Raw genomic sequence first — 12,007 nt, forward strand, 5'->3', positions numbered from 1 at the left:
GATAATACAAACTACTGTGCTCAGGAAATATTATTCCTCTTTTAGTACACATGGATGCTCTCCCTGTTCTCCTTTCATCACCAGTGACCTACATCAATCAGAGGCCTCTTCTACACTGCCATATAATCCAAATTATCAAAACAGATAATCCATGTTATCTGCTTTGAACTGGATTATGAGTCTACACTGCCATATAATCCAGCTCAAAGCAGATAATCTGGATTTTATATGGCAGTGTAGAAGGGACTAGAGAAAAATAAATGTGTTCCCTGCAAGCTTGTCCCAGTTTTCATCTAGATGGGCTTCAAGTCCCCATTTGGCATGGCTTGTTACATGAAAACTCAAGGTAGATGTTTAGTTCACTTTAGAGACATGAGAGATATTTAGGGTTGTACCTTATTTAGTCATGCCAGTTTCCAGCTTACCTTTTTCTTGGACTTGAAGACATTGCAGTGGAATATATTGGTGGAGCCATCCCTGGCAATGTAACTGAAGATCTTCAGGTCCTGGGAATCGTGGGACACATAAAATATCCTGCAGAAACAGCACATCTGTATATATACATGTATGTGTAGGAAACTGACTCTTTGCCACTCTTGAAGACAGGGATGAGGAACATGGGGCTCTTAGGCTTCTCCTGAATCCATACACGTTTAGCAGACTTGGGGCAATGTTGTAAATTCTGTTACTCTCAGAGCTGTTTTAAGCCCCCTGCCTTCCATCATTTCAACGGGAAACAATCCAATCTGGGCTTAAAACAGATTGTGGGGGAAAGGACATAGTGAAATTCCCATTTAAAGAGCATTAAGAACCCCTTCCAACCACCCCATTTTCTTCTTCCAGATGTGGCCCTTTCATGCACCATGGGACACCAATAACTTCCAAGAGCTGCCGCCCAAAATCTAACCAGAAAAGTCCAACATTTCTTAAAGACTTCTATTTTTTCCTGCCATGTTTGGATGTTCAAGGCCTCAAGGTTTGCCTGCAATTTTCACATTGCAATGGAAGACTTCTAGAAAGCGGCACATAAAAGGGCTGGCAAGTCATCTCTCATGGAGGATGAAGGAGGGCCCAAGTCTCTCCACCCAATGAGAGTAATGTCATGATGGATCAAAAGGCAGTGCTGAGAACTCCATCCAGACCAGGCATGGGCAAACTTCAGCCCTCCAGGTGTTTGGACTTCAATTCCTGGAATTCCTAACAGCCAGTAGGAATTCTGGGAGCTGAAGTCCAAAACATCTGGAGGGCTGAAGTGTGCCCATTCCTGGTGATCTAGACTCATTTTGGACTGATTCCAGATGACTTGAAATCTTTAGCCTTTATGTATTCTCACACTGTGGCACAGGCTGGTGAGCACAGGCTGGTGAGCAGCCTGCTGCAATAAATCACTCTGACCATGAGGTCATGAGTTCTGGGCCAGCCCGTGATAGCCCCTGCTCGTTGCTGACCTAGCAACCCGAAAGATAATTTCACCTATCAAGTAGGAAATAAGGTACTACTTATAAAGTGGGGAGGCAAATTTGACTAATTTACGATGTTGGAATGAGGAAGTGCCATCACAGTGGATGATGAAGCAGTTGCTCCCCCCTGTGGCCAGAACTGAACATCCCCTCAGGAGAAGGTTAAATTGCCTCTGCGTCTGTCTCTGTCTCGGTTCTATGTGTATATGGGCATTGAATGTTTGCCCTATATGTATATAATGTGATCCGCCCTGAGTCCCCTTCGGGGTGAGAAGAGCGGAATATAAATACTGCAAATAAATAAATAAATAATACTGCCTATATGATTGAAAAGTCTCCCTTTACTATCCTCTCTTCATTAAAATCATTCTTCAAAAGCCTCTGCTCTGGGTTCATCAAAATTATGCATATTGTATAAAATGAGATAATGCCAATTTCCTATTAGATGCCATGTTTTTCAACAATGCCACTTCTTTCCTGCTCACCTGTAGATTGGGTCATGCATCATCAGTAGTTTGCTCTCATCCCAGTCCCACTCTTTCTTCTGCAAAAGAGATCTGCGTATAAGCAGGACAGATGCTTCACAGAGTGTTACGACAATTAACAAGGGTGAAAAATAACAACCAAGGAAGGTTTTTTATGGTAATAATATTTGAGACATTAGGAATCCTCATTCAGATCCATATTCTCTCACTACTACATTTTCCCGATTGCCTTAAAGCAATATCCTATCAGCAGGAGTAGGAAAAAGAGGAGGTGCAGGCTGTCTTGACAAAACAGTGATCCAAAAGTTCATCATAGAATTCCTCCATTAAGTTTGCATTACATAGCAATTAGGGCTGGCAGTCATGGAACACACAAATTCAGGAATAACTAATTAACATGAAACATAAATTTGAAAAACAACAATAGGGGAGTCTCCGTGTTTAAAATTTGCTCTAAACCCCAAAGATTAGATGAAATAGGTTTATGAAACTAGACCACCACACATTCTGAATTTTGAATCCCCAGTTCAGTACTCAAAGGCTCTTTCTATACTGGCCTCACAACTTGGAACCAAATCAAGTAGAGGGAAATACATGAGATAGGCAAAGACACATAGAAAGCTGCTTTAAACAGAGTCAGACCAATAGCCTATCTAGTCCAGTATAGTCAATACCGTACTAACCGATAGTGGCTCTTAAAGTTCATCACTTACCTGGAGATAACAAGGAATGGAATAGAAAGTATGTGCTCTACCACTGAGCCTTTCCTTTGGGGGAAGATCTGATTGTCAGAAGCAATAATAAGCCATCCAAAAGGTGAGGCAATGATAAGGCACACTCATAGTCCATTATGCAGATGGAGATTGACTCCAGGGCAGTCAGGTACAAAATTGTGACAGGAACATAAGCAGGGCTTGCACATCCAACTACAATTTGGAGTTACAGTTAGTGTGTGATATGTTACACATAAAGTTGCCTTTGGTGGTGTTTGTCTGTCCCGTTGTATATGATTGTAAAGGCATTTGTGAAGTCTTGGCTCTGTCTTTTCCTCTCCTTTGCTTTAGTTGCCTCTGTTTATAGGTTTTCTCAATAGTGTAGATACTTCCATTTGTACTAATTTTGGATGAAACATAAAAAACTCCTAAAAGCCAGCCTTAGTTGGTTTATTCTATTTACCTGCACAGAGCTCTCTTGCTAAACTCCTTTTCTTTTTGCAGCAGAGCTACAGTGACTAGAGGCTTGGGCATATGTCTGGTAATCCTAGGCCCAAAGCAATCCAAAACAGGCATCCTTAGCACTAAACTCTGCTTTCAGCAGTATTCATATACCACCAGTCCCAGAGACAACAGAAGTTTTTGGTCAGCCTAAGCTTCACAAAGAAAGAAGATTGAGACAGCTTAGAAGCTCCAACTTGTAAACCATCGCTTTACATCAGAGGCAAAAGACTTTCAAAGACTCCAGAGAGATGACTGCAACCAGCAAAATCTCCTTTCGTAACATATTGTTCTAAGCTATCTTGTAATAGTCCCGGGTGGAATTAACCCTTTATTCATCTTGTTTTCAGTAAACTCATTTGGTTATCTTTTCACCTTGCCTAAAGTGCCTTTGTCTTGATCTTAACAGAAGGTATACAAATAGGACCGGAATAAAGCCAGACACTATAGTTTTCCCAAAGGCTCAGGCATGATATCAAAGCATTAAATATTTGTCCAATGTATGTAAAATGCTGTAATCCGCCCTGAATCCAGTAGGGGAGAAATGCGGAATATAAATAAAATATATTATTATTATTATTATTATTATTATTTTACAAAAAACAAGGAAAAGAATAATCTATGGGCAACTTGCACACAGCAAGATATGCAATCAATGAGGTTACCTCTCTGGACAATTACATCCACGTGTGCAAAAATCCTATACAAACACCCCGTAGCAACCAGACCAAGGAGAGTACTCTCTTGAACACAAGGCAGATTGCCACATGAGGAAAGCATGTAACCCATTTTTGTCTGTGGCCTTTTACAGTCAATGATTTATAATAATGGATTTGTAAAAAAATGGAAACAGATCATTTTCCAGTTATTAACATGCTATGAATAAATCTGTAATATAAAGATTATTTAAGTATAAATTTATCAAATGAAGAACCCACCTTTTTCTTCTTTTTCTTCAGCACCACCTTTACACCATCAACAGACACCATCAGATTAACCTTCTTTTTCTTTATGCTTTTTGCTTTAAATTCATACTGTGGAGAGCAATACACATGTTGTCATAAATCCCTTTGTAGGGCATGATATGGGAAATATCTAAAATTACCAATTTTAATCCCTAAGTTTAATGAGATTGGACATTTAATCAGATAAATAGATAAAAGAAATACTTGAAGACTGAACCATTTGGTCATCCATTCATTTTCTTTTTACCTCTCTCACACACCCAGGCACTGCATATAAGAAGCATAAACCTTAATGTAAGGCTGGATGTGAAGTCAGCATGCTATACAACTATGTACTTTCTCATTCATTGTGATTTCAAATATGGACCAAGATGGAAATTTGCAATGTCCAAATTTTGCATTTAGAAAAAATTACATCCACTGGAACTGTATCAGCTATGGCATCCAAGATGGAGCTCATCTGATTTGTTTCTGCAAAGTGTTATACACATTTTTCACAGCAGGCTGTTAACAGTCTAGATCAGTGGTACTCAACCTGTAGGTCCCCAGATGTTTGGCCGTCAACTCCAAGAAATCCTAACATCTGGTAAACTTGCTGAGATTTCTGGGAGTTGCAGACCAAAACACCCGGGGACCCACAAGTTGAGAACCACTGATCTAGATGTTTTGCTTGAGGGACAGAAGATGATCCTCTGATCACTTGAAACACCTCTGTGAGATGGCTCCTTGAAGACACAATGGTGGCAGAAACAAATGAGTTAATTGCTATCTGTACTACCGTGTTTCCCCGAAAATAAGACAGTGTCTTATATTAATTTTTGCTCCCAAAGATGCTCTAGGTCTTATTTTCAGGGGATGTCTTATTTTTCCATGAAGAAGAATTCACATTAATTGTTGAACAAAAAAATGAACATTTATTATATACTGTACATTAGTTGTCATCACAAACCAGCATAACCAGACAAACTGTGAATCCTATCAAGAATTTCTTGTTACTCCCATTAATTCCATGTCCAACACTCTATGGTACGTACATTTACCAATCCTGCATGCTCTGGTGTTCTGTTCAGTGAGCATGCTTCCAAACAAAAATTTTGCTAGGTCTTACTTTCGGGGGAGGCCTTATATTTAGCATTTCAGCAAAACCTCTACTAGGTCTTATTTTCTGGGGATGTCTTATTTTAGGGGAAACAGGGTAGTATGAAGGAACCTTTCAGATAGTCTCTAGGTCAGAGCATTTCATATTGGTGACACACCTTTTAGACATGCATCATTTCACGACACAGTAATTCTGTTTCACTAGCAAACTGGAGGTTAAACCAACCCCTTATAAGAGGGGGACACATACATACACTATAATAATGAATGCATAGGGACACAACATATCTCATGAAAACCTTTCATTTATATATTTAAAAACATAGTATCTGAAAGATAGTAACATACATTCCAAGATGTTTGACATTTCTCATTACATTTGCGTGACACATCTACACACTGCAGCTGACACACAAATGTGTTTCAATGTACAGTTTGGAAAGCTCTGTTCTAGGTCATGTTTGGTTCATGTCCCACTTGTTTTAACACCTCAAACCTATGGTTTGGTATACAGAAATAGGTAACACACATAACTCTAATAATAAGCATGGGCAAAATGGTTAGGTTTGCTGCTTCCAAGAAATCTGGGCCAAACTCCATCCTGTGGGTGAGCAAACTAATTCATTTTGCTTTTCCTCTCCCAACATCTTCTGCCCACACATAGGTCAGCAATTTCACACATTTCAGAAAAATGACAGTGACATCCTGTGCCAACTGCTTTTTCCTATTTAAAGGGAAAGCTGGAAAAACAAGAAGCAGAAGGGCAAGGCATTTAAAGGGAAGGAAGGTTTTGGGAAATACTGCAATAGGCAAACAACTACTCAGTTCAAAGACATATGAACAAGCACAGACTCTTTCTTGTCCCTTTAACTTTCAATGAATGGACTCCTGACTTCTTTCTATAAAAACGGGGAAGGAAGGGGGAGAAAACAGGAATGTGATCTTTAAGACTGGTTTTATTTTGCAGAAGCTTCCATAGAAAGACTTGAAATATTTTGCCCAGTCCTTAGGGGCCCCTGGTAGCACAGTGCGTTAAAGCGCTGAGCTGCTGAACTTGTGGACCAAAAGGTGCCAGGTTCAAATCCTGGGAGCAGAATGAGCACCCGTTGTTAGTCCCAGCTCCTGCCAACCTAGCAGTTTGAAAACATAGAAATGTGAGTAGATCAATAGGTACCGCTCCGGCGGGAAGGTAATGGTGCTCCATGCAGTCATGCCGGCCACATGATCTTGGAGGTGTCTATGGACAATGCCGGCTCTTCGGCTTAGAAATGGAGATGAGCACCAACCCCCAGAGTTGGTCACAACTGGACTTAACGTCAGGGGAAAACCTTTACCTTACCTTGGGGAAATTTAGGACAAGGGATATGATTTATAGAGGCTGCAGTGGCACAACGGGATAAACCGCTGAGCTGCTGAACTTGCTGACTGGAAGGTTGGCAGTTCAAATCTGCGGCATGGGGTGAGCTCCTGCTGTTAGCCCCAGCTCCTGCCAACCTAACAGTTTGAAAAAATACAAATGTGATTAGATCAATAGGTACCGCCTCGGCGGGAAGGTAAACGGTGCTCCATGCAGTCATGCTGGCCACATGACCTTGGAGGTGTCTATGGACAACGCAGGCTCTTCAACATGGAAATGGAGATGAGCACCACGCCCAGAGCTGGAGATGAGCTTCATTCCTCAAGTGCTAGAAGGAGAAACCTTTTTCTTTATCTGTGTTTGTTGTTTCTAGGCATTGAATGTTTGCCTTGTGTCTGTGTTTGCTGGAATCTGCTCTGAGACCTCTTGGGAAGATAGGGCGGAATACAAATAAATAAATAAATAAATAAGCCTTTTTTTTGGATGTTATTACATTCTACCCCTCTCTCGCAACTGTATAAATATACCTTATAGCTAAGGTCATAATATCACACTATATTGCTTTTGGATAAAGTGTATTTATATTTAAGGTGCTAGCCAAAAACTTATAGTGCCATTAAGGAGAATAGTGAACAGCAACAGCTAATCATTTCCCCCTATTTCCAAAGTCCTATGAATACAACTTTTCTGCCAACATTTAACAAAAGCAAGAAGAACGAGCAAGCTTCAGTTCTACATCTAGCTCAGAGAACAACTCTCAGAAGAAAAGAAGGTTCCATCAAAAGATGATTCATCTGTTGCTTCAATAAGTTTTCAGGCAGACTCCTAGGAAACAGAAGGCACTTCCTTATAAGTCTAGTCCTTGATGTCCACACAATAGCAAGCAACAGTGGCTTCCTCAATATGTCGCCTTTATTTCTTTAGCAAAAAGTGTTAAAAATGAATATCCCACATCACATTTTAACAAAGAAGTTGCAGGATCACTGATGTAATAAGAATATGAAGTTAAAGAAGGGGACATAACTTTTCTCACTTTTATTTGGGTGAAGAAAATAGTAATACAATATAAACTAAGAGTTATGGAACCCCTGATGGCGCAGTGGGTTAAATCGATGAGCTGCTGAACTTGCTGACCAAAAGATCAGTGGTTCAAATCCAGGGAGTGGGGTGAGTTCCCGCTGTTAGCCCCAGCTTCTGCCAACCTAGCAGTTAAAAAAATGCAAATGTGAGTAGATCAATAGGTACCACTCTGGCAGGAAGGTAACGGCACTCCATGCAGTCATGCCGGCCACATGACCTTGGGGGTGTCTAGGGACAATGCTGGTTCTTTAGCTTAGAAATGGAGATGAGCGCCAATCCCCAAAGTCAGACACAACTAGACTTAATGTCAGGGGAAAACCTTTATCTTTACCTAACTAAGAGTTAGTTATTGTGACAGAGCCATCCCAATTTCTATATTAAAACTACTAAAACATACACAACATGAATTAGTATCGGACAGTTTTATTAGCAAAGAACATTAGGACTAAATTATTAACAAGAATTAACTGACATGAAAAGTATTACTTGAAAATTCAGTTTATTTCTCAAATAAATCTCCTCAATTCAGTTTGCTCATTTGAACTTGGCCAGGGATCAGGAAGGTGACAGAAGAAAAACCTTTCTCCACAATTTCTGGATTTTAGAATGATTGAATGAAGCATTGTTTGATGTTCTTGACCAGATCGGGAACAGTGTATAGTGATAAGAAGCAAGGTCAGTGAGAATGCTGAACTACACGGGCCCTTCCTTTGACCCAATAGGGATCTTCTTCTAAGAAGAACTGAGGCTTCCAGAATAAAACCATCAGTTCTCCAAATCTAATTTTCAAAAAAGTAGCAAAAGGGAGCCATCTTGCCAAACGTTTCCAAGGATAAGCTGAAATGTTCTAATACAGCTTTTCAATTTTCAGCTCCATATAACTGCAGGTCCCCTGCCAACACTCGGAGGAGATGTGCAAAGGATGGTAGGGGACTCCTTACCAAAGAAAACAAAAGCAGTTTTCAAGCTTGACAGGATGTCTCAGAAATGTACTATCTCTGAGGGAAAAATCTATGATGTAACAAAGATGCTGACTTGCCAAGCCTATTGATTATTACTCCTTCCTTTGGGTCCACGTGGGAACTAATAACTGCAAGACGTAACCACATTTATTCCTGGCTGCCTTGAGTATCTACTGTTAGAAAGGTCAGGTAAAAATTAAGTAAACAAACAAAAATAAATAAATGGACGTCAGAATAGTACAAAGGATTAGAATTGTCTGGGTAGAAAGCTGAAGGGCTTTGACAAATAGACTGTCATTTTGCCTTTCCTTCCGGTTGAACAACTCAATCCAGGATGGGAAAGAAGAATACTGGAGATGAACTGTCTCTGTAGATGTGTTGTTCAGAAAGGTTTGGTGTATTGGAACGTGCCCTGCAATTTCATGAAGACAGACTTCTGGCAAATGGTATGTTGCACCTTATAGTAGTACGCAGAAGCATTTTTGCTAAAAGGCTGACAAACTTCATCACGAGGACAGCACATTATTTTAACAGAAAAAAAAATGGTACAAGAGACAGAACTAAAACGGAAAGAATGGGAATAAGTTCCTGCACATAAAAAAGGAGCTCAGATCAAGATTTAATAGCATTTTAAATTCAAAACTAACAATATGCAGAAATGAAACAACCCGGTAAATTGCTCAAAGTGGACAAGCACATTGTAACCTTCTAGAAAACACTTGAAAGCTTTTTCCACATGCACTGAAGAATGTACTTTTCTTCCACATTTCTTATTATTTTCATTTAGTTGGCCATACATATATTGTAGATCTTCTGGGTTGCTGAGAGTTTCCCAGGCTGTATGGCCATGTTACACAAGCATTAGGAGAGAATGCTTCTGGAACATAGTCATAGGCAAAGGTAAAGGTTTCCCCTGATGTTAAGTCCAGTCATGCCTGACTCTGGGGGTTGGTGCTCATCTCCATTTCTAAGCCAAAAAGCCGGCATTGTCTGTAGACACCTCCAAGGTCATGTGGCTGGCATGACTGCATGGAGCACCGTTACCTTCCTGCAGGAGCAGTACCTATTGATCTACTCACATTGGCATGCTTTCGAACTGCTAGGTCGGCAGAAGCTGGAGCTAACAGTGGGTGCTCACTCTGCTCCCGGGATTTGAACTTGTGACCTTTCGGTCTGCAAGTTCAGCAGCTCAGTGCTTTAACACACTTCACCACCGAGTCATACAGCTCGGAAAACTCATAGCAACCCAGTGATTCCAGCCATGAAAGCCTTCGGTAACACATATAGATCTTCATTTTTTTCAATGTGTTGGAAAAATTGTGTTGGCAAGGCAGAACTATCTGTTCCCACTACCTTCTCTTTGTTTTGCTGTTCACCTGCTCAGAAAAGAATTCTGGATAATGAGATTTATATGATGAAATAGAGGGCATGCTTATCAAATCTGGAGATTATACCAAATTGGGAGGAATAATGAATGCCCCAGAGAACAGGATCAGAATCCTGAATAGCCTTAACAGATTAGAGAGATAGAAATATATTGTCTAGATCAGTGGTTCTCAACCTGGGGTCCCCAGATGTTTTTGCCTACTACCCTGGGAAATCCCAGCCAGTTTACCAGCTGTTAGGATTTCTGGGAGTTGAAGGCCAAAAACATCTGGGCACCCCAGGTTGAGAACCACTGGTCTAGATCAGTGGAAGTAATCGTATCACTTCATTCTGTACCAATCAGTCTTCACCTGGAATAATGGTTTTGGGCATAACAATTCAAGAAGAACATTGATAAGCTGGAACGTGTTCTAGAGAAGGGCAACCAAAATGGTAAAAGCTCTAGAAATAAGCCCTATGAGGAGCAGCTTCGGGAGCTGGGTATGCTTATCTTAAAGAAGAGAATATTAAGAAGGGACATAATGACCATATTTAAATATTTAACAGGATGTCATATTGAAGATGCAGCAGCTTGTTTCTCCTGCTCCAGAAACTCGCTAAGCATAGTACAGTTAAAGGTTTCCCCTGACATTAAGTCCAGTCATGTCCGACTCTGGGGGTTGGTGCTCATCTCCATTTCGAAGCCGAAGAGCTGGCGTTGTCCATAGACACCTCCAAGGTCATGTGGCCAGCATGACTGCATGGAACGCCGTTACCTTCCCGCTGGAGCAGTACCTATTGATCTACTCACATTTGCATGTTTTCGAACTGCTAGGTTGGCAGAAGCTGGAGCTAATAGCGGGCGCTCACTCTGCTCCCAGGATTTGAACCTGGGACCTTTTGGTCTGCAAGTTCAGCAGCTCAGCGCTTTAACATACTGAGTCACTGGAGGCTCCCGCTAAGCATAGGGACCTTGAATTCAGTGTGAAATAACAGTCAAAGGGTCGGACCAGGTGACCATCCTGCAAATGTCATGGTGAGGGACTCTCCTGAGGAAGGTCACCACTGCTATTGTTTTGATCAAACTCCAGCCAAAGGTCTGGAAGCAAATCCCTATGGGGAACAGCGTCAGCAAGGAGATATATTTGGTATGGAGAAGAGAAGGTTGAGAGGGCACCTAATAGCTATGTTTAAATATTTGAAAGGATGTCACATTGAGGATGGAGCTAGCTTGCTTTCTATTGCTCTTGAAACTAGGACACAGGGCAATAGATTCAAACTTCAGGAACAGCAATTCTGCCTAAACATTAGGAACAATTTCTTGACTGTAAGAGTTTTCCAACAGTGGGATATGCTCCTCAGAGTGTGGTGGAGCCTCTTGCTCTGCAGGCATTTAAACAGAGGCTGGATAGTCCTATGTCACAAATTTTCTGAATGTGTTTGCGTCGTGATCACCTCTGACATCGAGGACGAGTGGTTGGAGTTTTCAGCAGCTTGCACAGCAGTATGAGAAGAAGAATAGAATCATATACAGTAGAGTCTCACTTATCCAACATAAACGGTCCGGCAGAACGTTGGATAAGTAAATATGTTGGATAATAAGGAGGCATTAAGGAAAAGCCTATTAAATATCAAATTAGGTTATGATTTTACAAATTAAGCACCAAAACATCATGTTATACATTGTTATAATTGTTATACAATTGTATAATTGTTATACAATTATAAATTTGACAGAAAAAGTAGTTTAATACGCAGTAATGCTATGTAGTAATTACTGTATTTATGAATTTAGCACCAAAATATCATGATGTATTGAAAATATTGACTACAAAAATGCATTGGATAATCCAGAACGTTGGATAAGTGAGACTCTACTGTAGTTGGAAGAGACCTCATGGGCCATCCAGTCCAACCCCCTGCTGAGAAGCAGGAAATCACATTCAAAGCACCCCTGACAGATTGTCATTCATTTTCTGCTTAAAAGCCTCCAAAGAAGGAGCCTCCACCACACTCCGCAG

At 40.7% G+C, this 12,007-nt stretch overlaps 1 protein-coding gene across 3 annotated transcripts in view; it reads right to left on the minus strand.

Moving 5' to 3' along the window:
- Positions 1-12,007, minus strand: part of nos1ap (nitric oxide synthase 1 adaptor protein) — a 68,131-nt gene that overhangs the window by 32,985 nt on the left and 23,139 nt on the right. For 2 of the 3 annotated variants that reach the window (XM_062977809.1, XM_062977811.1), the window contains exons 3-5: positions 4,098-4,193; positions 1,946-2,004; positions 426-534 (exon numbers count right to left, since the gene is read on the minus strand). In XM_062977809.1, coding sequence (XP_062833879.1) covers positions 426-534; positions 1,946-2,004; positions 4,098-4,193 — 264 coding nt within the window. Of the gene's footprint in view, positions 1-425; positions 535-1,945; positions 2,018-4,097; positions 4,194-12,007 lie in introns of those variants that run through there. The other variant, XM_062977810.1, reaches the window with a different exon arrangement.

This window comes from Anolis carolinensis, chromosome 4 (genome assembly GCF_035594765.1).
Source record: "Anolis carolinensis isolate JA03-04 chromosome 4, rAnoCar3.1.pri, whole genome shotgun sequence".
In the NCBI taxonomy this organism is placed as follows: Eukaryota; Metazoa; Chordata; class Lepidosauria; order Squamata; family Dactyloidae; genus Anolis; species Anolis carolinensis.